General features: G+C 46.8%; 1 protein-coding gene and 1 pseudogene across 4 annotated transcripts; both read right to left on the bottom strand.

Annotated features, from left to right (window-relative positions):
- The window catches only part of LOC121539622, a 45,591-nt pseudogene extending 43,940 nt beyond the window's left edge, over window positions 1–1,651 (bottom strand).
- A 773-nt stretch (window positions 1,652–2,424) lies between these two features.
- Window positions 2,425–25,689, bottom strand: zgc:66447 (SLAIN motif-containing protein-like). 4 transcript variants are annotated; one of them, XM_041848311.2, is made up of 9 exons: window positions 25,403–25,689; window positions 24,033–24,721; window positions 14,133–14,272; window positions 8,671–8,802; window positions 6,916–7,056; window positions 5,999–6,328; window positions 5,648–5,788; window positions 3,467–3,734; window positions 2,425–3,259 (listed from the first exon to the last, which is right to left on the bottom strand). In XM_041848311.2, exons 2-9 carry the CDS (start codon window positions 24,704–24,706, stop codon window positions 3,193–3,195), a joined length of 1,893 nt encoding a protein of 630 aa, XP_041704245.1. In that variant the 5' UTR covers window positions 24,707–24,721; window positions 25,403–25,689; the 3' UTR covers window positions 2,425–3,192. The 4 variants fall into 4 exon arrangements, with proteins under 4 accessions (XP_041704245.1, XP_041704229.1, XP_041704237.1 ...); XM_041848295.2 differs by having other exon boundaries at window positions 5,648–5,791; window positions 25,403–25,688; XM_041848303.2 differs by having other exon boundaries at window positions 5,648–5,791; window positions 24,033–24,718; window positions 25,403–25,688.
- Window positions 25,690–26,241: the final 552 nt, after the last annotated feature.

The following is a 26,241-nucleotide window of genomic DNA, read 5'->3' as shown; positions in this document are numbered from 1 at the left end:
GGGCCGGTATCCACCAAGCATCTCAGAGTAGGAGGGCTGAACTGGGATCAGTTTGGCCTTTAGATCATAATGAATTATATTGTATGGACCTGATCCTAGATCAGCACTCCTACTCTGACACTATGTGGATACAGGCCCTGGATATTGACTAGTGTCTGTGTGTATTACCTTCACATTTGATGCCAATGCTCTCTAAAATAAGAACAGTGTGTTGATGGCGTTTCTTCCTTCCATCACGGGAGAGAACCCTTCGAAGAAGGGACAACATAAACTGTGAAATAGATGCCACTGAAAACATTGATCTTTCATCCAGGGATCACAAGAGGAAGTGTGTGAAAGACTGATGACATCACATATCCAGTAGATATCTGATCCCTCACAAACATCTTCTGTGTAAGCTATTTTATGATGATAAGGATGCTGAAACTGAGGTATTCTTGCTACTGTCATAGCTGTGTCTGTCTTGACATAATTAATGGCTGGAAAAATATGACCACATACTTAATTGGTGCTGCAGTGGAAACTGTTGATGAGTTAACACTTGTTGATGCCATTTGACTCAGTCCTAGCTCATTTGGAATATGAATGAATAATGAGATATTGGGACATATTTCTATTATGCGACGGTTTCAGCTTTCAATGTCGAAAAGGACCTAGAAGGAATATAACGGTTGTTTTTCCTGCTTCATAATTGCAATGATTTGAGCTGTCCCACACACGCCCACATTCATTGCCCAATTTCATGGTTGCCTGGATTATGCAACTGTAGGGCATGCTAGCGAGCACTCGCTATTTAAAACAAATCAAGAGAACCAACTAGTTAGTGTTACTACTTCCACCTGATTGCTAAATGTTCGTGGTAACACTTGCAAACATGTTAGTCAATCCACATTCATTGGGTGGCGGTGGGGTAGAGGGCTATGTCTATTGGGCTAGCCAACTAGCTAATAACTAAGCAAGCTTGTTCGGCGTTGTGCAGACGTTTTGCGGCAATGTCGACATCTGGGGGGAAATTCCACAAACGCAACGTTGTGCAATACTGCAAAGAAAGGGATGTATATAACATTAATAAGTAGTTGAACCGTTTGTATAGTGTTTGGTGGCTGTTATTTACGGTGTATTTATATCTGAAACGTTGCGCCCACAACAACCTTAGCTAGTTAGCCTCGATTCCGCCATTTTGGTTAGCTAGTTTGTTAGCTAGCGTGTTTTAAAACTCCATAAACCGCCATAAATCAACGATTGGTGCTAAATCAACACAATGATACCCCCAAATAAATACAATCAACGTGTGCATTCACAACATTACTCGTAGCTAAACATTTATCGATGCATTTGTAAATGCGAAAGGACATTAGCTAGCTAGCCTAGCATGTTAGCTAGCGCATGCGGCATTATCAACCATGTTGTTTTCCGACGGGCTGAAGAAGGCCCGCAACGGCCGACTGGGCCTTAGTCTCATAATCGATATGCAATTTCAATCGTTTCGAAATGTTTTACCTGATTATGGACTCCTTCAAATGTATCGTCGATATTTCTCCTTTCTCGGTTTTGTCTGTTATTGTTTGTGTTTATTTTTCGACACTAAGCTAAATGCGGCCTGTACATTTGGATCCCCGGGCACTCTTTCCGAGGCCTGGGCCAATCACGTTGCTCGCTCGCAACCAAGGGAGGGCGGGGGGGCCAGACAATGCGTGGCCTCGTTTAGCGCTGATCTCTGTCTATATGCGTCACGCAAGAGAGCTTTGAGTCCAAATCGATGTTGACACAAAGAGAACTTGCCATTTACCTACTGATCAGGATTGTTACAGCAGTTGATGAAATAAGAATATACATTTGTGTTTATATGCGTGTGCTTATCAGGCAGGGTTCAACATTGGATAGAGGACAGCAGTGCATTGAAGTTACAATGAATCATGTGCATACACATCATTCATGTTCCCTAATAAAGTTGTCCCCTACTATGACAGTTACACATTTTGGAACAGACACATTGCCTGGTGGGATTATTCTTAGGTTCTGAGTTTCAATCACAGAACAGATTTTTTTATATATACCAGAATTTGTTCCAGCTTTCAGCACGTCGACCTCTGGTCCATGCATGCAGAGCAAAGGAAGAGCATCTACATGAGAAACAAAGTAAACATTCAAGTTCTGGGTAGGTTTTATTGTCATTACAGTTCCTGATTTTCAGAGAAACTCTGCATGAGGGTGCATAGCTGGTTGTCTTAGAAAAGGCATGACGCAAGTATGAAAATGTATGTACTCACTAACTGTAAGTCGCTCTGGATAAGAGCATCTGCTAAATGACTAAAAAGTCAAATAAACCGTTAATTTTATTAGTACAGTGGTATTCAAAAACCAAAACTCAGATCCACCTACCGATATGCAGTAAAAACAACTGTGGTAAATTAATGCACAGTATTTCAACTACAAGTAGTACTTTATTGGATTTTAGAAACAGTGCTGCAGCAACAGAAATGCACCTTGGCACAAATAATTTAACCCAACAATAACGTTTTTTTCTTAAGGGGGTCTTGATGGAAGGGCAGTGTGGTCCAGAGATGTTGTGTCAGACTCAGCAAAACACATATACAACACTTATCATTATAAAGGAATCACAACCAATCACTCACAAACATTCAAAAAACCTTCCCACACGCATCAACATGGGGTTTGTTCCTTGGAAGAACAGACTTACTATTGATAAGGCTATATATAACCAAAAAAAACTAACTTCTTTGTCCTTGGAGGAAAGAAAACTAAACAGAAACATCATGCAACACCCAAGTTGCAGATGAGATCACCTTCATATCAGTCAGAGTTCAACTTCACACACACACAATAGAACAAACATTCCACCCAAAGTCTTCAATAACTTGTACATCTACAGAACGTAAACAAATCAAATAACAACCCTTAGTCTTCTCTCAACAACTATCATCATAAAATATAGACTGGAATTGGAATCGACTTGTTAAAAACATCTTCTGTACTCTGGAAGCTCTGTCTAGGTCCATACAGCGAAAGAACGGTGTGTGTGTGTGCGCTCAGTCACTCTCCAGTGTATCCGTGGTGTGAGAGGATTCTTCATGCCAGGGAAGGTCTGTTCAGAGTCAGTACGTAATGTTGGATTTGTTTATACTAAAACGTGAGGTAAAGGAGAGAGCTGGAGGAAGTTTCCTTGTTGCCTCAGTAGCAGCCGTCTCTCCATGACTCATTTGAGATTGGGCCATTCGTTCTAGTCATCCCCATAGACCTAACAAATAAAGAAAACAATGACATGAGTCTTGATACCTGTAAAAGTGCCTTTCAAACGGTTTGTGGCCGCCACTGATAAGGAGTAATCACGTTTAACCAACGGAATGACTGTCTGAAAATCACACTCCTATCAACTCACTTTATGAGAAGTAATCATCCTAAGTCATAATGCTGAATGTGTATTTCTAAATGATCAATCAATCACCTTCTGGGTGTCTGGGCCAGTCTTCCCCTGGAGGATGGGGCTGCTGCTTGCCTCCCACTCCCAGTAGAGGCTCTCCCAGCTGGGTAGGTTCCCCCGTTGGGAGGCCCTGGGGACTGGACCCTCCGTAACCCTCCATTGGGTCTACTCTGGACTACAGGCAGGCCCCTGGAAGGCTGGCGGGTCCCCGGCATGGAGCCCATGGCTTTGACAGGGACCCGCATGGACAGAGGGGACTGGCCACTGCCTCGCATCCGACTGGATGACATACCTGGGGGGATGGGCATAATGAGATGGGTTTAGGAGAGTGCTATCCACACTCTCACACTGCAAAGTAGTACACTCAAAAAGTATACATGTGTTCTTCTCCCTTATTTAATGTTCATATGCCAATGCTCTGATGACAGTACAATACAGGAAATGAGGGAGAAGGGCACATATTCTCTGTACACTTGAGATCAGGAATTGTGGCAGCAAAGAGTTGTAGGCTAGATGCCTGTACCCAGAGGAATATTAGTGGAACTGAGGAGTATAACCAGGGAGGGAGGAAGGTCTGATTTAGCTGGTGACAATGGTTACTTGAGGAACAGGTAAGGGTTACCTGAGGGGAGTAGGGTAGGTGTGAGACGGGTAAGGGTTACCTGAGGGGAGTAGGGTAGGTGTGAGACAGGTAAGGGTTACCTGAGGGGAGTAGGGTAGGTGTGAGACAGGTAAGGGTTACCTGAGGGGAGTAGGGTAGGTGTGAGACGGGTAAGGGTTACCTGAGGGGAGTAGGGTAGGTGTGAGACAGGTAAGGGTTACCTGAGGGGAGTAGGGTAGGTGTGAGACAGGTAAGGGTTACCTGAGGGGAGTAGGGTAGGTGTGAGACAGGTAAGGGTTACCTGAGGGGAGTAGGGTAGTGTGAACGGTAAGGGTTACCTGAGGGGAGTAGGGTAGGTGTGAGACGGGTAAGGGTTACCTGAGGGGAGTAGGGTAGGTGTGAGACGGGTAAGGGTTACCTGAGGGAGTAGGGTAGGTGTGAGACAGGTAAGGGGTTACCTGAGGGGAGTAGGGTAGGTGTGAGACAGGTAAGGGTTACCTGAGGGGAGTAGGGTAGGTGTGAGACGGGTAAGGGTTACCTGAGGGGAGTAGGGTAGGTGTGAGACGGGTAAGGGTTACCTGAGGGAGTAGGGTAGGTGTGAGACAGGTAAGGGTTACCTGAGGGGAGTAGGGTAGGTGGAGACAGGTAAGGGTTACCTGAGGGAGTAGGGTAGGTGTGAGACAGGTAAGGGTTACCTGAGGGGAGTAGGGTAGGTGTGAGACAGGTAAGGGTTACCTGAGGGGAGTAGGGTAGGTGTGAGACGGGTAAGGGTTACCTGAGGGGAGTAGGGTAGGTGTGAGACGGGTAAGGGTTACCTGAGGGGAGTAGGGTAGGTGTGAGAGGCTCCCTCTGAACCACTCAGGATAGGGTAGGCAGTATCAGGTTCCATTTGAGAGAGTGGGGAAGGTATAGGCCAGGTTTAGGTGAGGGTTACCTGAGGGGGCAGGTGTACATGCCAGGTTTAGGTGAGGGTTACCTGAGGAGGGGGCAGGTGTACAGGCCAGGTGAGAGTTAACTCAGCTGGTAGAGCACGGCGCTTGTAACGCCAAGGTAGTGGGTTCGATCCCCGGGACCACCCATACACAAAAAATTTATGCACGCATGACTAAGTCGCTTTGGATAAAAGCGTCTGCTAAATGGCATATTATTATTATTATTATTACCTGAGGAGGGGGCAGGTGTACAGGCCAGGTGTATGAGGGTTACCTGAGGAGGGGGCAGGTGTAGGAGGGTTACCTGAGGAGGGGGCAGGTGTACAGGCCAGGTGAGAGTTACCTGAGGAGTGGGCAGGTGTACAGGCCAGGTGAGAGTTACCTGAGGAGGGGGGCAGGTGTACAGGCCAGGTGTAGGAGGGTTACCTGAGGAGGGGGCAGGTGTACAGGCCAGGTGTAGGAGGGTTACCTGAGGAGGGGGCAGGTGTACAGGCCAGGTGTAGGAGGGTTACCTGAGGAGGGGCAGGTGTACAGGCCAGGTGTAGGAGGGTTACCTGAGGAGGGGGCAGGTGTACAGGCCAGGTGTAGGAGGGTTACCTGAGGAGGGGGCAGGTGTACAGGCCAGGTGAGAGTTACCTGAGGGGCCAGGTGTACAGGCCAGGTGAGGGTTACCTGAGGAGGGGGAGTGGGGCAGGTGGGATATGCGGTTGCCAGAGCTCTGGAGGTTAGCCTCCATGCTGCGGCTGTTCCTGACCGCCTCCAGGGAACGCAGGCTGGTGCGGGGGGCCAGGTTAGGCATGCTGTGCCTCAACTCTTCTGGAACCACACACACACACGGTTTGAGTTGGAGAAAGACTGAACTGAAACTACGTTCTATAGAACTAATCAATTTATAAGTCATGTCTTCAAACAATACAGAGTACATCTAACTGACAATTCCATGTAGTTCTGATTGTGTACAGACACTGCTATATGTTCGGTTTGTGTGTGATGCATGAACACTCCTCTCCAGTCTCCACCTACCCTCGGTCTTGGCGAACTTTAGCAGCTCGGGCCCGGGCCCCTGTAGCGATCGGCGTGGAGCGCGTTGTCGGGGGGCCCCCAGCCTGCTGTACTCCGCCTGGCCCTGGGAGGCCGTGGAGGGGGAGAGGCAGCGGGGCGAGCCCAGGGGAGAGGGGGAGTAGCGGAGGCGTCGCTGGGGCAGAGAGCAACACTCATCCTCCTCATCCTCCAGGCTGTAGGTATCAAACTCCTGGTCGCTGTAGGTCCCACCCCGACGTAGAGACTGGAGGGAGGCAGAGGAACTACGACGAGACACTGAGGCAGAGCTGGAGGCATAGTCCTGTCTCAGACCTGAGAGAGAGGAGACAGAGAGTTACAGGGCCTGGACGCTGCCACAGGTGAGGACGTACACATGAAAGAACAAGCGTCTACTGGCTTGTTTGTGTATTTAGTATCTACATGCAATTGGACAATAACTCAAAGACATGGACACACCCACCCACACATTACAAACACAGTCCTGCCCTAAGTACACACTAAGACAGAGTCAGCATATTGACAGTCTTCTTCTTGATCAGCTACCGGTGGCATATTGACAAGCACAATGATGTAACCCTTTAGACTTTGGTAACACAGTATTCTACACAACACCACTCACTCTCTTCCTGAAACACATTATCACGGCAGTCATTATCCTTCACAACACCACTCACTCTCTTCCTGAAACACATTATCACGGCAGTCATTATCCTTCACAACACCACTCACTCTCTTCCTGAAACACATTATCACGGCAGTCATTATCCTTCACAACACCACTCACTCTCTTCCTGAAACACATTATCACGGCAGTCATTATCCTTCACAACACCACTCACTCTCTTCCTGAAACACATTATCACGGCAGTCATTATTCTACACAACACAACACAACTCACTCTCTTCCTGTAGGCGGGCCATGATCTGGACGTCAGTGAGGTCCTGTAGCTTGTAACCCATGGAGATGGAGTCGTCTGAGGTACTCAGTTCACTGTCTATAGAAGACTGGGAACTCAGAGCAGAGTGTACACTCATGTAGCCTGGAGATACAAGAACACAACCATGATTTAGATCACACACTCCTTCAGAATCCATCCACAGGTTTGTCCCACACAACTGCCCCTTCAAAACAAGGACTATAATACAGCCTGAAAACCAAGGACATGCAACTATACATTATCCATCCACAGCTATACAGTAGACAATTCTCTTCATTAGTCTAATCAGAGACTGAGGGCTGGTCCAGTAACAATCTGTGTGTGGAGACCTGAGAACACTATGGAGCTAGGGGTTGTTTCTGGACCAGGCCTGCATTATGACAGGAGATATCTAGTCCTGACTTCCCTGTCTGTCCTGCTGTATTAGTCTAGACACAGTGCTGAGGACAGCTGGAAGCATGAGGCGTCTACTAGGCCATCGTCTGACACACACACACACACACACACACACGTCATTCAAACTGAAACAGAAGCAACAACAGCATCCAGGGTGTTTGGTTATATAACAGATCTGGGATTAGGAGGGGTCACCAGCAAGCAAAGCATTTACATCCTTCATGCAAAGAGTGTTATTTACAGTCTGCGTTCATCATAACATAAGCATTGTGTTGGTTTACATAGCGCCACCCACGTATTGAGAAGTTAAAACGTTTGTTTTCCCAGTATCGCTAAGGGCCGAAGTATTTGATATCCACACCACTCTGCAAAGCAAGCCTGTAAATGCCATTAGTTTTGGAGAAATTATTATCAATGCATAACATAAGATACCATTCAGCATCTTAGCTGTAGTAGGCCAATATACACAAGAGATCCAACCTTTGACCCTTTACGTTGTTGAGTTGAGGAGAACAACCCTTTGAAAACATGAAACACTTGTTACAAACCTGTTATTTTAAAGTCCTACTCCAGTCTCCCTTTCAGCTCATTCATCACCTGATTTACTTAACAAAAAGCACATCTCAAAAGGTGGTCCAGGTGTCCAAATTACTGTATTTATACATGTGATATTGTTTTTCTACAGGAAAAGTTCTTTAAGAACATTTGTATATATAAAATATTTTTTTACCCCTTTTTCTCCCCAATTTCGTGATATCCAATTGGTAGTTACAGTCTTGTCCCATCACTGCAACTCCCGTACGGACTCTGGAGAGGCGAAGGTCGAGAGCCATGCGTCCTCCGAAACACGACCCTGCCAAGCCGCACTGCTTCTTGACACACTGCTCGCTTAACCCGGAAGCCAGCCGCACCAATGTGTCAGAGGAAACACTGTACAACTTGCGACCTAGTCAGCGTGCATGTGCCTGGCCCGCCACAGGAGTCGCTAGAGCGCAATGGGACAAAGACATCCCGGCCGGCCAAACCCTCCCCTAACCCGGACGACGCTGGGCCAATTGTGCATCGCCTCATGGGTCTCCCGGTTAAGGCCGGCTGCAACACAGCCCGGGATCGAACCCGGATCTATAGTGATGCCTCGAGCACTGCAGTGCCTTACACCGCTGCGCCACTCGGGAGGTCCATCTTTAAGGATTTATGGAGTTTAAAAAAATCTGATAGTACTTTATCTTGAGTTCCACCAACACTGTTAAAACACTGTGGAGAGAGAGAGAGCAGCTGAAAGTAAAGAAGCGTGGTGGTGTGTATTAATATCATGCGTACCTGAGCCACCACTGGTTAGTAGGGTTTTGTTAGTGGATTTGTTGTGGTACCCAGGAGAGAGGAGGCCAGAGCCAGAGGAACCAGCGTCCCCCGTCTGACCAGAGCTGCTGTAGATGTTCCTCCAGCGAGACGCTAAAGGCACACAGGAGAGGAGACAGGAGAGGAGACAGGAGAGGAGACACAGTTACATAAACAGAGTCAAGGCACAGTTTAAAGGCAGCCTGTATCGTGCAAAAATAGTGTTTACTTCACTAGAGTGTTAGGACTTTTTTTTGGACAAAATCTGTGACCTTGTAGACAAATAAAACACCTTCGGTGGAAGTGAGTATGTGTGCTCAGGATTCCTTTACCGGTTCTTTAGGTACCGAGTCTGAAGTGAACAAGATCTTTAAAAGTAATTCCTGAGCAAAAGAGAAATGACAACTTTCATCATCGTTTCTCAAATGGTCGGCCGTGGCTGGTTCATTTTAAAACTGTTGCAAAAGACAGAGTCGAGACTAGAGGCATTGGTTTGGTGTATTTAGTAGGACAGGTAGGACCCTGTCTGTGCCTGCACAAAAAGAGCTTTAGGTGGGACCCTGTCTGTGCCTGTACAAAAAGAGCTTTAGGTAGGACCCTGTCTGTGCCTGCACAAAAAGAGCTTTAGGTGGGACCCTGTCTGTGCCTGCACAAAAAGAGCTTTAGGTGGGACCCTGTCTGTGCCTGCACAAAAAGAGCTTTAGGTGGGACCCTGTCTGTGCCTGTACAAAAAGAGCTTTAGGTGGGACCCTGTCTGTGCCTGTACAAAAAGAGCTTTAGGTGGGACCCTGTCTGTGCCTGCACAAAAAGAGCTTTAGGTGGGACCCTGTCTGTGCCTGTACAAAAAGAGCTTTAGGTAGGACCCTGTCTGTGCCTGCACAAAAAGAGCTTTAGGTGGGACCCTGTCTGTGCCTGCACAAAAAGAGCTTTAGGTGGGACCCTGTCTGTGCCTGCACAAAAAGAGCTTTAGGTGGGACCCTGTCTGTGCCTGTACAAAAAGAGCTTTAGGTGGGACCCTGTCTGTGCCTGCACAAAAAGAGCTTTAGGTGGGACCCTGTCTGTGCCTGCACAAAAAGAGCTTTAGGTGGGACCCTGTCTGTGCCTGCACAAAAAGAGCTTTAGGTGAGACCCTGTCTGTGCCTGCACAAAAAGAGTTTTAGGTGGGACCCTGTCTGTGCCTGCACAAAAAGAGCTTTAGAACTTCCTGTCCTATAGCAATACTTATATAAGAGCTAACAATGGAGGCTATGACACAACATTAATTCCTAGGGCAATGGGTTCTATATGGTTACTTCATCAAGTGTCATTGTTTACTGATATACACTGTTTGCCACTACCTTCATTCTATTAAGCGCCATTGGTGTCTATATTTTGACTGACTTCACACAGCGTCACTGTCGGCCACTACCTTCATTCAGACTCATTGCCGGAGCCAATGGGCCACAACAACACAAGTTTGGCAGGGTGTAACTGTTCTAGATCACCCTTATAGGCTATGAGAGGTAGCAATGAGGCTATGGCAGGTCATTATTCCTAAGGCACTGGTTCCTATATCTTTTATTTACTTCATCCAGGAAGCAATATTGCTTGCTATTCACGGTTTGCCATTGGCTCATTGTGCAATTTGCCACAACAAGTTTGGGAGGGTGAAACTGTCCAATATCACACTTATATAACATGACTCATAACTATGGGGTAGGTTATAACCTAGTGAATGATTTCCTATATTTGCCTGCTGCCTGTGCCAGTGGGTAGTTTATGTAATCTAGCACGTTATCTTTCATCTTTTCTACAATCAAGTCAACTCTGGGACTGTAATCTCCTGTGCATGTTAACCTTTCACTTCTAAAGTGGGTAGTTTCATGCCCCGACAGACAGCTGTGTTCTGGTGCTATAAGACTATCCAACCCAGGACAAGGTAATCCAACCAAACACCCCGCCTCTACACCGTGACATCATGTGGTCATTGAGCCAGGCCCTGGTCGGGTGTGAATGGCTTGGTTGTTGAAGTTCGGTAGCTGCAGACGCACACCGGATAAATAATGAATGGGAGTGTGCTGCTGGATCTAACACTGGTAAACTACTGGTGATTGCTGAGCTGCTGGGAATCTCTCTCTCTAAGTTAGGAGCACCAGATAAGATTTTTTTAATTGATTGAGATGCAGCCTATATTGGGACTATATGAATTCTAGCTACTTTTTAAGCACGTGCCCTAGAAACTAATATGTAACACTGTAAAGACAGTTTATTATAAAAGCAGCTATAACGTTAATACGAATACCTGTCATTGAAATTACTAAATAATTTGTGGAATATTAAGTTTCTACATTGTGTAAAAGCACCATTTTCCTATCGAGATGCATTACAATGACAATTGTACACTATTGCTTTAAAATGTCAGGTTTGTGATGACATGCAAGAGATTCATTGCTGTGATTGTTAATCTCCTGAAGAAACTATTCCTTTTCCTTGCTTTCTTTGCCCCCAAATGTTTGGATTTACTAGTAAAGTTACCAGGTTGTTAGCTAGCTAATGAGGTAACATGACTGAACAAATTGTAAACAAATAGTTAACGGCGCGCGAGTAGTCTTAGAACGGCCCAGGACATTTTAGTCATTTAGCAGACGCTCTTATCCAGAGCCACTTACAGTTAGTGAGTGCATAAATTTTTCATACTGGCCCCCCGTGGGAATCGAACCCACAACCCTGGCGTTGCAAGCGCCATGCTCTACCAACTGAGCTACAGGAGGCTCAGGACATGGTTTATGAACGTAAAATGCGGTCCCGTAGATCCTAAAGGATGCATACTTTCACAGAAAATTCCTGAGATTCCATTAGGAGGTGATAACCTACGAGTTTTTGGTACTCCCGTTCGGCTTGTCCCTCTCGCCTCGCGTATTTTCAAAAGGTGGTGGAGGCCAGGGGCAGGGTATTGGCCTATCTGGACGATTGACTGATAGCAGGGGAGTCAAGGAAACAAGTGGTGTTACACACATCCAGGCTGGTGTCCCATGTTCAGTCTCTAGGTTTTATTGTAAACCAGAAAAATAGCTATGTAACCCCATTGCAGCTCATTCTATTCCCGGGGCTCGAGTCAGACTCACGCTTTTCTATCCTGAAAAGGGGGTCCGGGTTCCAGCTCTGCTTGGCCAAATTTCAATTGGGGCGCACAGTACATTTTTGCAAGTTCCTGCGCCTACTGGGGATAATGGCTTCTATGATAGCGGTCATTCCCCTAGCACCATTATCCTCACCCTGGCTCGCTCCCTGTTGCTGCGGAGCAGTGCGCATTTTCTCTCATGTCGACCGACGCATGTTCCTGGTTGCCTCAACTCGGGTGCCGATCTGCTATCTAGGGGGGGCCTCTTCCTCAGGAGTGGAGACTACTCCCCTGGGTGGTTGCCCAGATACAGGGGAGGTTCGGCAGAGCCAATGTAGATCTTTATGCATCGTGAGGCCGGGGATTTGGCACGAGAGGCCGGGGATTTGGTTCCTATGGTCCCAGAGAGGGCCAATCTGATGGCTAGGGGATTACCTCCGAATGTCATTGCTACCATTCAGTCTGCAAGGGCGCCCTCCACAAGAGGGCTGTTTGCGTATTAGTGGCAAGCGTTTGAGCCCTGGTGCCAAGATAAAGGGCTGGTTCCTTTTCAGTGCTCTGTGAGGGACATCCTGATGTTCCTACAGGAGCTTTTCGAGCAGTGTACATGGCCGCTATCGCAGCGCGTCATGTGAGAATTGACGGAGCCTCACCGGGGGGGGGGGGGCTCACCCCATGGTGGTGCGGTTCCTGAAAAGGTGTACGTCGTCTTAGACCGGTATCTAAACCTATTGCGCCTACATGGGACTTGGTGCTGGTTTTGGGGGCGCTGTGTGCGGCCCCCTTTGAGCTTCTGGAATTGGTGGATCCTCTCCTACAAAACCCCCCTGCTCAATGCTTTGGCCTCGGCTAAATGTGTTGGGGACCTCCACCCGTACACCCTTCCTGTACTCAGTTCGCCCCGGGCAACTCTGGAGTGACGTTGCGTCAAAATGAGGCCGTCGCCCCAAAAGTCATGGCTATGTCCTACAGGTCCTTAGCTTTTGATCCATTTCCCTTTTCGCCTCCTGCTTTTGCTTCTGAAGAGCAACAGAGGTTGAATGCCCTGTGTCCAGTGCGAGCTTTACACATGTACATTGAATGGACCCAGAATATCCAGTTATGTGACCAGCTTTTTGTCTGTTTTGCTAATCCAGCTCGCGGCAGTGCGCTCTCTAAGCAGCGACTCTCCCACTGGATTGTATCTCCCAGGCATATAGCGGCAAGGGTTACCTAGCGGTGTATGTGCCCACTCCACCAGGGGTCTGGTAGCGTCTTGGGCGTTGTTTAAAGGATTGACTATAGGAGATATTTGTGCTGCGGGGAGTTGGCCATCACCACACACTTTTGTGAGGTTTGGGGTGTGATTATATTTTTTATTTTTATATTTTCCCCATAGTATGTTGTATCGAAGTTGACTGACAAAGGGAATGTAACGTTATGACTATAACTACTGTTCCCTGAAGGAGGGAAACGAGGTACAACACCGGTTTGGCCCCGCACCGCCTGTTCCTGGGCTCGGTGAAGAGCGCTATTAAATTGAAGGAATGAATCCAAGCCTCACGCTTATCACCTGTGGAACACGGGGCTTCCAGCGAGGCACAGATTTCATTGGCCATGTCAGGCGTGATTGTAGATCATCTCAACTGAAGGCGCTAGAGTGAGACTCCCTATAGTATGATGTACCTCATTTCCCTCCTTCAGGGAACAACAGTTATAGTCATAACGTTACGTTATTGAATAGGAGGCCGTACTGGTTATTGCCTCAGGTAATGTGTTATGACTGCATTCACTGGTGGACAGTGGCAAACTCATATTTAAAAAATTTTTTTAGTTTATTGCTTGTGATGAGGTTATTGTGTGTCGGACAGGAGCGTTGCTTTGTGCTGGTACTGTTGCGTTGTTATTAGGTTGTTGGTATAGGGTTACTGAGAACTGGCAGGAAGCAAGGTTATTGTAGAAGGGTTCCTACAGGGTTGTTATAATGTTATTGTATGGTTATTATGGTTATCAAAAGGTTGTATATGGGCGGCAGGTAGCTTAGTGGTTAAGAGCGTTGTGCCAGTAACCGAAAGGTCGCTGGTGCTAATCCCCGAGCCGACTAGGTGAAAAATCTGTCGATGTGCCCTTGAGCAAGGCACTTAACCCGAATTGCTCCTGTAAGTCGCTCTGGATAGGAGTGTCTGCTAAATGACTAAAATGTAAGTGTATATGGTTATTATTCTAGGATTACTATAAGGTTATTGTACATGTTATTACATGGTTAGTATAAGGTCATTATAAAGGTGACTATGTGGTTACTATAGTATAGTTACTTTAGAGTTGTTATATGGTCATTATAAAAGGTTACTAGGTAGGTGCGTACCCTGGTCGAGACGGTTGAGCAGGGTACGACAGGCCACCTCTGTCTCTGGGCTGGGGTGGTCCAGAACCTTCCGACACCACTTCAGAGGAGACTCAGGTCTGGGCTCAGCAACTACCTGCTTCTTAGGGGAGACATACAACCTGCAGAGAGACGAGGCAGGGAGAGAGGGAAGGGACGAGGCAGGGAGACGAGGCAGGGAGAGGGAAGAGACGAGGCAGAGAGAGGGAAGAGACGAGGCAGAGAGACGAGGCAGAGAGAGGGAAGAGACGAGGCAGAGAGAGAGGGACGAGGCAGGGAGAGAGACGAGGCAGAGAGAGGGAAGAGACGAGGCAGAGAGAGGGAAGAGACGAGGCAGAGAGAGGAGGAGAGGGAAGAGACGAGGCAGAGAGAGGGGGAGAGGGAAGAGACGAGGCAGAGAGAGGGGGAGAGGGAAGAGATGAGGCAGAGAGATGGGGGAGAGGGAAGAGACGAGGCAGAGAGAGGGGGAGAGGGAAGAGACAATGCAGGGAGAGGGAAGAGACGAGGCAGGGAGAAGAGACGGGGCAGGGAGAGGGAAGAGATGGGGCAGGGAGAGAGGGAAGAGACGAGGCAGGGAGAGGGGGAGAGGGAAGAGACGAGGCAGGGAGAGAAAGCAGAGAGATGTGGTGGATAAAAGAGGCGCGCAGCGATGAAAGGAAGAGGAGTATGAGAAAGGAGGTGGTGGATGGAAAGAGGGAGAGGGAGAGCAAGAGAGAGGTGATTTACATTTTGCAAAGCCTTAAAGCCTGTTCATGGGGATAAGAACACAGCATTAATGGTTCTCTGGCCTGCGAGTTTTGCATTTAATAACTTTTATTACGTGGGAATGTCTGCAGGAGGCATGTCTTCTACGTGGGAATGTCTGCAGGAGGCATGTCTTCTACGTGGGAATGTCTGCAGGAGGCATGTCTTCTACGTGGGAATGTCTGCAGGAGGCATGTCTTCTAGTCTTCTGGTCTAATGCATGGTGGAACACAACCACACTAATCACCTACTACTAGAAATAGGCTAGCCATAGAAGATAGACTCCACTTGTTCCAACACAACACACATAAGGCATAGCCATAGGCTAAACCATCCAATTATCCAATCCTAGACGGTCACCACTCCACACACAGCTCATCTCAACCCATTTAGGTCTGCCCATTCTAGCCTATCCCATATTCCCAGGCAATAACCACAGTCCACAGCAGTAGCAGTGCTGTGTGTGCGCTCACCCATCCCTGGCAGTGGCCTCTTCCCTCTACAGTAGCAGTATCATGGCCCCATCTCCTAATGAGGGCTCTACTGTACAGTCGTGGTCAAAAGTTCAGAATGACACAAATACTAATTTTCAAAGTCTGCTGCCTCAGTTTTGATGATGGCAATTTGCATATACTCCAGAATGTCATGAAGAGTGATCAGATGAATTGCAAAGTCCCTCTTTGCCATGAAAATTTACTTAATCCCCAAAAAACATTTCCACTGCATTTCAGCCCTGCCACAAAAGGACCAGCTGCAATCATGTCAGTGATTCTCTCGTTAACACAGGTGAGTGTTGACGGGGACAAAGCTGGAGATCACTCTGTCATGCTGATTGAGTTAGAATAACAGACTGGAAGCTTTAAAAAGAGGGTGGTGCTTGAAATCATTGTTCTTCCTCTGTTAACCATGGTTACCTGCAAGGAAACACACGCTGTCATCATTGCTTTGCACAAAAAGGGCTTCACAGGCAAGGATATTGCACCTAAATCAACCATTTATCGTATTATCAAGAACTTCAAGGAGAGAGGTTCAATTGCTGTGAAGAAGGCGTCAGGGCGCCCAAGAAAGTCCAGCAGCGCCAAGACCATCTCCTAAAGTTGATTCAGCTGCGGGATCAGGAATGGCAGCAGGCAGATGCGAGTGCATCTGCACGCACAGTAAGGCGAAGACTTTTGGAGGATGGCCTGGTGACAAGAAGGGCAGCAAAGAAGCCACTTCTCTCCAGGAAAAACATCAGGGACAGACTGATATTCTGCAAAAGGTATAGGGATTGGACTGCTGAGGACTGGGGTAAAGTCATTTTCTCTGATGAATCCCCTTTCCGATTGTTTGGGGCATCCGGAAAACACCTTGTCCAGAGAAGACAAGGTGAGCACTACCATCAGTCCTGTGTCATGCCAACGGTAAAGCATCCTGAGACCATTCATGTGTGGGGTTGCTTCTCAGCCAAGGGAGTGGGCTCACTCACAATTTTGCCTAAGAACACAGTCATGAATAAAGAATGGAACCAACACATCCTCCGAGAGCAACTTCTCCCAACCATCCAAGAACAGTTTGGTGATGACCAATGCCTTTTCCAGCATGATGGAGCATCTTGCCATAAGGCAAAAGTGATAACTAAGTGGCTCGGGGAACAAAATATTGACATTTTGGGTCCATGGCCAGGAAACTCCCCAGACCTTAATCCCATTGAGAACTTGTGGTCGATCCTCAAGAGGCAGGTGGACAAACAAAAACCCACAAATTCTGACAAACTCCAAGCATTGATTATGCAAGAATGGGCTGCCATCCGTCAGGATGTGGCCCAAAAGTTAATTGACAGCATGCCAGGGCGGAATACAGAGGTCTTGAAAAAGAAGGGTCAACACTGCAAATATTGACTCTTTGCATAAACTCAATGTAATTGTCAATAAAAGCCTTTGACACTTATGGAATGCTTGTAATTATACTTCAGTATTCCATAGTAACATCTGACAAAAATATCTCATAACACTGAAGCAGCGAACTTTGTGAAGACTAATACTTGTGTCATTCTCAAAACTTTTGACCACAACTGTACTGTCCTCTCCCAGCCATCACTGTGCATTAGCTTCTACTGCATGAGTTGTCTGAAATAGGCACTACATGCTGTAGGTGTGCCCACTGTAGACAACGTGCCTAGTCGACTACACAACCACCTCTTGACAAGGTGATGATCTCAACTGATATCAATACGTGTGACTTGAACATCCGTGATCGGCCTGATAGTCCTGAACATCCGTGATCGGCCTGATAGTCCTGCATTCTTTTTGTATTGCTTTGACCGTTTCTAGAGTACATCAAATCAAATTGTATTTGTCACATACAGTGGGGAGAACAAGTATTTGATACACTGCCGATTTTGCAGGTTTTCCTACTTACAAAGCATGTAGAGGTCTGTAATTTTTTATCATAGGTACACTTCAACTGTGAGAGACGGAATCTAAAACAAAAATCCAGAAAATCACATTGTATGATTTTTTAGTAATTAATTTGCATTTTATTGCATGACATAAGTATTTGATCACCTACCAACCAGTAAGAATTCCGGCTCTCACAGACCTGTTAGTTTTTCTTTAAGAAGCCCTCCTGTTCTCCACTCATTACTTGTATTAACTGCACCTGTTTGAACTCGTTACCTGTATAAAAAGACACCTGTCCACACACTCAGACTCCAACCTCTCCACAATGGCCAAGACCAGAGAGCTGTGTAAGGACATCAGGGATAAAATTGTAGACCTGCACAAGGCTGGGATGGGCTACAGGACAATAGGCAAGCAGCTTGGTGAGAAGGCAACAACTGTTGGCGCAATTATTAGAAAATGGAAGAACTTCAAGATGACGGTCAATCAACCTTGGTCTGGGGCTCCATGCAAGATCTTACCTCGTGGGGCATCAATGATCATGAGGAAGGTGAGGGATCAGCCCAGAACTACACGGCAGGACCTGGTCAATGACCTGAAGAGAGCTGGGACCACAGTCTCAAAGAAAACCATTAGTAACACACTACGCCGTCATGGATTAAAATCCTGCAGCGCACGCAAGGTCCCCCTGCTCAAGCCAGCGCATGTCCAGGCCCGTCTGAAGTTTGCCAATGACCATCTGGATGATCCAGAGGAGGAATGGGAGAAGGTCATGTGGTCTGATGAGACAAAAATAGAGCTTTTTGGTCTAAACTCCACTCGCCGTGTTTGGAGGAAGAAGAAGGATGAGTACAACCCCAAGAACACCATCCCAACCGTGAAGCATGAAGGTGGAAACATCATTCTTTGGGGATGCTTTTCTGCAAAGGGGACAGGACGACTGCACCGTATTGAGGGGAGGATGGATGGGGCCATGTATCGCGAGATTTTGGCCAACAACCTTCTTCCCTCAGTAAGAGCATTGAAGATGGGTCGTGGCTGGGTCTTCCAGCATGACAACGACCCGAAACACACAGCCAGGGCAACTAAGGAGTGGCTCCGTAGAAGCATCTCAAGGTCCTGGAGTGGCCTAGCCAGTCTCCAGACCTGAACCCAATAGAAAATCTTTGGAGTGAGCTGAAAGTCCGTATTGCCCAGCGACAGCCCCCGAAACCTGAAGGATCTGGAGAAGGTCTGTATGGAGGAGTGGGACAAAATCCCTGCTGCAGTGTGTGCAAACCTGGTCAAGACCTACAGGAAACGTATGATCTCTGTAATTGCAAACAAAGGTTTCTGTACCAAATATTAAGTTCTGCTTTTCTGATGTATCAAATACTTATGTCATGCAATAAAATGCAAATTAATTACTTAAAAATCATACAATGTGATTTTCTGGATTTTTGTTTTAGATTCCGTCTCTCACAGTTGAAGGGTACCTATGATAGAAATTACAGACCTCTACATGTTTTGTAAGTAGGAAAACCTGCAAAATCGGCAGTGTATCAAATACTTGTTCTCCCCACTGTACATGTGTTTAGCAGATGTTATTGTGGGTGTAGCGAAATGCTTGTGCTTCTAGCTCCGACAGTGCAGTAATATCTAACAAGTAATATCTAACCATTTCAAAACATATACCCAATACACACAAATCTAAGGCAGGAATGGAATTAAGAATATATACATATATGGACAAGCAATGGCGGTGGGTGTTTTAGTCCCTCTCCTTGAAAAAAAGTGCAGAGCAAACTGCCAGGTTCGTTAGGACGTTTGATTCGGGTCACATAGGGGAATTTCTTTGAGCAGCGAAACACACACACACACACAAAGAGGCCTGGCAGTGCTAACTGGTTTTTGAGTAATCAACTTGGGCTCATCTTCCCATTAGACAAACACAAAGACAAGCTCTCTATCCCACTGGGACCAGCAACAATACAGACATCAGTTATCCAGGTCTTCTCTCACACACACGACAGATGGTAGAGTAGTCAGTCAGGGCTCTAAAGTCAGAGAACTTGATCCCAGAACAGTTTCTTTCTAGCAATTGGCGAGCTGACCGGCAGTGGCCGATGCTAAAGAGTAGGCCTAGTTAGCTAGGCTAGTTGTTTAACGGTCAGATCATTTGATACTCAGAGCTACAGTTGAAGAGGCTCTAAGGGCAGATCATTTGTTAAAATGGACCATTTGGGGGTTTTACATAGAGATAGATAGAAATACCAGTAGGCACACCATCATCTGGGCACAAAATAAAGCTCTCATGCATGGACATTGGACACTTTTGTTCACCTTAGCTTGTGTGCCGTTTCTTGGTTTGTTCCTTGCACAGCGGGGTTACTTCTAGCTTCAACCCCCACAGATTACTAGATTTCTCCATACCTCCCAGTAAATGTTTTAAGTACCAGAAGGTCCATGATGGATCACATGCAGCCTATGTCCCCCCAAAGCAGTTTAGGCCCCGGCAGCATCCATCCAGCCTCCAGCCCAAATGGCACCCCATTCCCTATATAGTCCACTACACCCACAGGACTCTGGTCAAAAGTAATGCACTATAAAAGGGAATAGGGTGGCATTTGGGACTCAACCCTGAGCCCTAGCCTCCAGCCCAAAGCAGCTTAGGGGTCCACGCCTGGGCGGATTATTCATGTAATGTTGTGGTAGTGGACTGGCTAATGATGTGAAACTGAGAACAAGGCCTAGCTGCTTTGGACTGTTAATCCACAGATCAGCTGCTAAAGTAGCTACCAGGAATACAATACGGTACCTGTTTGTGTCGGACAATACTGTACAAAATGGGACAGGAAAACAAACGCATAATTATTTTTTTTTTTAAACACCCTGAACTTGGCAAACACACACAAGCCACATGCCTAGATGAACCTTGTGGCGTACAGACAATTAAATGAAGACGGATTATTTTGGAATTAGCAGTCTGCCATTACAAACCTTTGGAGGTAATCCAATCCTGTTAATTCAATTCTGGTAAACAAGCCAGGCTCCTCCACAACAGAAGAACCCCGACTAGACAGTAACAGCAGTACAGGGTCGACATTCATTTGAAGAGTGAAATGATCATTTGAATGATGCAAATACTGACTTTTCCAGCAGTAGTAGAAGCCCCGAGTAGTGACTGAACCTCTACATGTGGCATAAACAGAGGACAACAACACATTGTTTCCACTTCTCTGGCTGTGGAAAATGCTGCAGCCTTGGTTTGTCACAGTTTAACAGGGGCACATAACAAGTCACTGTGTGTGTATATACACACACAAACTACCAGTGAAAAGTTCTAGAACACCTACTCATTCCAGGGTCTTTCATTATTTTTTACATTGTATAATAATAGTGAAGACATCAAAACTATGAAATAACACATATGGAATCATGTAGTAACAAATCAAAATATATTTTTTATTTGAGATCCTTCAAAGTAGCCACCCTTTACCTTGATGACAGGTTTGCACACTCTTGGCATTCTCTCAACCAGCTTCATGAGGTAGTCACCTGGAATGCATTTAAATTAACAGGTGTGCCTTGTTGAAAGTTAATGCTTTTGAGCCAGTTGTGTTGTGACAAGGTAGGAGGGGGTATACAGAAGATAGCCCTATTTGGTAAAAGACCATGTCCATATTATGGCTAGAACAGCTCAAATAAGCAAAGAGAAACGACAGTCCATCATTACATTAACACATGAAGGTCAGTCAATCCAGAAAATGTCAAGAACTTTGAAAGTTTCTTCAAGTGCAGTCGCAAAAACTATCAAGCGCTGTGATGAAACTGGCTCTCATGAGGACCGCCACAGGAATGGAAGATCCAGAGTTACCTCTGCTGCAGAGGATAAGTTAATTAGAGTTACCAGCCTCAGAAATTGCAGCCCAAATAAATGCTTCAGAGTTCAAGTAACAGACACATCTCAACATCAACTGTGGCTGCGTGAATCAGGCCTTCATGGTCGAATTGCTGCAAAGAAACCACTACTAAAGGACACCAATAATAAGAAGAGACTTGCTTGGGCCAAGAAACGGACATTAGACCAGTTGAAATCTGTCCTTTGGTCTGATGAGTCCAAATTGGAGATTTTTGGTTCCAACCACTGTGTCTTTGTGAGAAGCAGAGTAGGTGAACAGATGATCTCCGCATGTGTGGTTCCCACCGTGAAGCATGGAGGAGATGGTGTGGGGGTGCTTTGCTGGTGACACCGTCTGTGATTTATTTAGAATTCAAGGCACACTTAACCAGCATGGCTCCCACAGCATTCTGCAGCGATACACCATCCCATCTGGTTTGCGCTTAGTTGGACTATCATTTGTTTTTCAACAGGACATTGACCCAACACACCTCCAGGCTGTGTAAGGGCTATTTGACCAAGGAGGAGAGTGATGGAGTGCTGCATCAGATGACCTGGCCTCCACAATCCCCCGACCTCAACCAAATTGAGATGGTTTGGGATGAGTTGGACCGCAGAGTGAAGGAAAAGCAGCCAGCAAGTGCTCAGCATATGTGGGAACTCCTTCAAGACTGTTGGAAAAGCATTCCAGGTGAAGCTGGTTGAGAGAATGCCAAGAATGTGCAAAAAAATGTCATCAAGGCAAAGGGTGGCTACTTTGAAGAATCTCAAATATAAAATATTTTTTGATTTGCTTAACACTGTTTTGGTTACTACATGATTCCATATGTGTTATTTCATAGTTTTGATGTCTTCACTATTATTCTACAATGCAGAAAATAGTCCAAATAAAGAAAAACCCTTGAATGAGTAGGTGTGTCCAAACTTTTGACTGTATTTATTAGGGCCCACCGTAGGAAAATGCTTTAAAAATGGAAAACTAACACGTGCCCTTCTTATTGGACAAGTTTCAGTCCATTTTATTCGGTTTGGTGCCTAGTGAATAGGACCCATGTCTCCTCGGCCGTTGAGAGGCCCAGCGGTGCTGCGCTAGTTCTGGCTCTGAGCTCAAGCCTCCTCCTCCCTCTCTGGGTATTCATGTCAGACGAGGACAGCGCTACTGCTGCTGAGCACACACAATGCCCAGAGTAAATCACGTTGGCTGGCTGCCACTCGCCTAGCGACAAGTGGCCTCTCTCCCTCTGTGCCCCTCTGCCTCTAGAGCAAGGCTCTCTTTCTCTGTCCATGTCGGTCTCCCTCTCAGTCACCACCCATCCTCTCTTCACACTACCCCCTCTTTTCTCTCTCTCCCAGTCACATAGATTCATGGTGATCAGAGGCACTGCTAGTCAGAGCCTATTTAGTAAAGCCCACAAAGCCGAGCATTTCCAAGGCAGAAGCAGCACTCAGATATTTCCATCTAAAGACTGCTGTAGCCTACTAGCCCAGCTGCATCAAATCTGCATTTTTTTCCTCTGGTTTTTGCGTATCACGGAAACCAGGCCAACTGCCACAGCAGAGACCCACCTCCAACCTAGGGCGGTGTCCCAAATAGTGCCTTATTCCCTACATAGTGCACTAAGGCCCATAAGGCACTATACAGGGAATAGGGTGCCATTTGGGACACAGCCCAGGTCAAATTCAAATTTTTGTATGACTAAAGGTTGCAGTCATAGTCCCTCTACTTTTGGAGTGAAAGGTTGAACAGAACAGAACCATAATGACTCATCTGGCTATAGGACCTTTCATCATCCTGAGTGTGAACACAAACACACAGTAGTACATCACGCTGACCCCTGGAGACAATGGTAAACAGATGTCTCCACTCCAACATGTGGGGTGCAGACTAGTGAATATTAGTCGACGTGTGTTCCTCTCCATCTGCAGTGATCAGAATGCATGTCTAGTGTCTACTGGGAATAAATTTAATCTGAACAGTTGTTTCATGACAGACAGCAGAATCTGCAGATACAGCAGCAGATGAAGAAAGGAAGGGACCTTAGAGTAAAATACTGACATGTGCACGCGTCTAAGGCTGACTAAGACCCTTTATGATCAGAGCATAGCAATTCAAGTTACGGGACCTTCCAAACAGAGGACATTTGGCTGAATCTGAAATAGCACTCTATTCCCTATATTGTGCACTACTTTAGACCAGAGCCCTATGCAGTCCCCAGTCAAAAGTACTGCTTTAGCTATATAGGAAAGAGGGTGCAATTTTAGATGCTTACTTTCTCCCTCTCCTATCCCCATGGTACCTACCAGCTGTCCTCTCCCTCTCCTATCCCCATGGTACCTACCAGCTGTCCTCTCCCTCTCCTATCCCCATGGGACCGGGAGACCCATGGGGCGGCGCGCACAATTGGCCCAGCGTCGTCCAGGGTAGGGGAGGGATTTGGCCGGCAGGGGATGTAGCTCAGTTGGTAGAGCATGGCGTTTGCAACGCCAGGGTTGTGGGTTCGATAAAATAATGTATGCACTAACTGTAAGTCGCTCTGGATAAGAGCGTCTGCTAAATGACTAAAATGTAAATGTACCTACCAGCTGTCCTCTCCCTCTCCTATCCCCATGGTACCTACCAGCTGTCCTCTCCCTCTCCTATCCCCATGGTACCTACCAGCTGTCCTCTCCCTCTCCTATCCCCATGGTACCTACCAGCTGTCCTCTCCCTCTCCTATCCCCATGGTACCTACCAGCTGTCCTCTCCCTCTCCTATCCCCATGGTACTACCAGCTGTCCTCTCCCATCCCCATGGTACCTACCAGCTGTCCTCTCCCTCTCCTATCCCCATGGTACCTACCAGCGGTCCTCTCCCTCTCCTATCCCCATGGTACCTACCAGCTGTCCTCACCATCCACCTCTGCAAGGTCCTCCTCTAGGTCCAGAACATCCACCTCATCCAGAGCCAACTGGTCCACCCCCGAGTCGCTCTCCGCCAGGGTCTCAGACTCATAGCTGTCCAGAGAGGGACTCTCTGGGGTTGGGCTTAGCCCCTGGGTCTGCGCCGGTCCTGGTCCATTCCCGCAAGGCAGGTTCAGAAAGCCTGCACACAGTCCACCATCCTCCTCTTCCTCTATCCGGTTATTTACAGGGAGCGGGGACATATCCTCACTGCTACTACGGTCCTGAGGAGGGGACAGCTCCAAGTCACTGCTACTGCCTAGATCCCTTCCACAACTTCCACTGCTCCCCAACTTGAGAGGGGAGTTGGTGTTGGTCACCCCTTGGCTGGAAGAGATTCTCTCATTGATGTTGGTACCAGTTGTGAGGTTACTGTTGTTTGTGGTGGTCGCTCCTCCGAGATGTAGATTCTTACTGCCTCCCCTGTTGCGGAGTGTTTGATTCTGGACCTCAAGTCTTCGAATGAGCTGCTGGAGCTTACGTACCTCCTCCAGCTCCTCCCCTGCAAGCTCCTGCTCCTCCTCGTAGCTCGGCTGGGACGTCGTCATGAGACTCCCGGTACCGTCATTGCTTGCCGGTTGGACCTCACCGGCGCTGTCCGGAACTACCATGTTGCTCCCGTTCTGCTAGGGGAAGATAATCGAATGTTTCGATCAGCAGCTCGCGCAAGGAACAGCAAACCATGCAGATCTTAGGTACAGACACTCAGAGAGGTACAGATCATGGTTGAAAACATTTTTGTCACAATTACAACCTTATGACAGCGTTGCGTAAAATAGCTCATTATTAGCTGGACTACGATTTTGAGACAAGCAGTTGAGCTAGGAATCAATCATCCGAACAAACACCCAAACTGCTAGCTAATCGTGGGGGGATAGCTAATCAATTTGATCATAGCTAGCTACTTCGCTACGTTTACATGCCAATAAAAGCAATATAGAAGGTAGTGAATATAATTTCTGGTTAGATCAACTAATTAGCAAGCTCCCATGTTTATCATTAATAACACTGCCATGATGAATAAAGAAATGTCCAAAATAACGGTCGAAGCCTCGAAGGCTGACAAATTGTAGGCTAGCAACAGCCGGAACAAACCGCATCTTCGTCCAGTTTCATTGAATGCCGCCAACATTTGCAGCTAAAGATAAGTGCAGCTTCTAATTCGATCAAATGAACGTTGAAACACACATCCATTTATATAATTTATCATGTAAGCCAATAGATCATTTTTGTTATCGATGCATTTCCAAGAGCTGTTGATTAGCCAGCCACCAAGCTAAAGCACTAGCTAAACATAACAAACCTACCTGCACCGGTTGAGATGAGCCGTGTTGATATCAAGAGATGCTCGAATTAGCCTGCTAAATCAAACGCACGAGTTTGCATGAATCAAGTACGTTTACAAGGGATACAACATTTTAAAAAGTTAATGAGATGTATGTAATAAAAATATAGCTTATTGATTATCGATGTAACGGGTCGAACCACGCTAAGCCATGCCCCCGTTAGCCTGTAACTGGCTAGTTAGCAAAGCTAGCTAACTAGCAGCTATGTTTCGTAAGCTTTTGAGGGACTCGAGTTGACCCAATCAGAGCATTGGCCCCGCCCCCTACTAGACATTACCACGATATTTGATGCCACCTACAGGATACTTCAGGTATTGCCTGCTGTTCTCGTCCCATGCGCTAGAGGTCACAAAATACAAGGGGAAAGCAAAAATACATAAGTAACACTATGTCACACCTGGGGTGCGTTCAGTTCGCTTCAACGTTTGCTACGTTGTAATGAAACGACACGTTTCCCCAAAACGATGAGCACCGTTCTTCAACCGTATTTGAGGTACGTTTGCTCCCGTTTGGTGGGTGTTTCGAGGTGTGGCCTGATCAATATGGGCGTGACCAGAGCCATGTATTTAGAATAAATAAAAAAACATTGCTCTGGGTGTGACTATCTGAAATTGCAAAACACTTGCAGCACACTGTACAGGAATCACCTTCTGGGCCACCATTATCACAGCGTTTTTCAATCGGTACAGTACCGTTTCCGTTCTGGTGTACTAAATGCAACCCTGTCATCAGTACTCTTTGGCCACAAAATTGTCACTCAACATGAGAGTAAATTAGATGTATTGTTATGTTTGGTGTTG

The sequence above is a fragment of the Coregonus clupeaformis genome, chromosome 3 (genome assembly GCF_020615455.1).
Source record: "Coregonus clupeaformis isolate EN_2021a chromosome 3, ASM2061545v1, whole genome shotgun sequence".
Lineage (NCBI taxonomy): Eukaryota > Metazoa > Chordata > Actinopteri > Salmoniformes > Salmonidae > Coregonus > Coregonus clupeaformis.
This window is presented reverse-complemented; position numbering and strand designations above follow the sequence as displayed.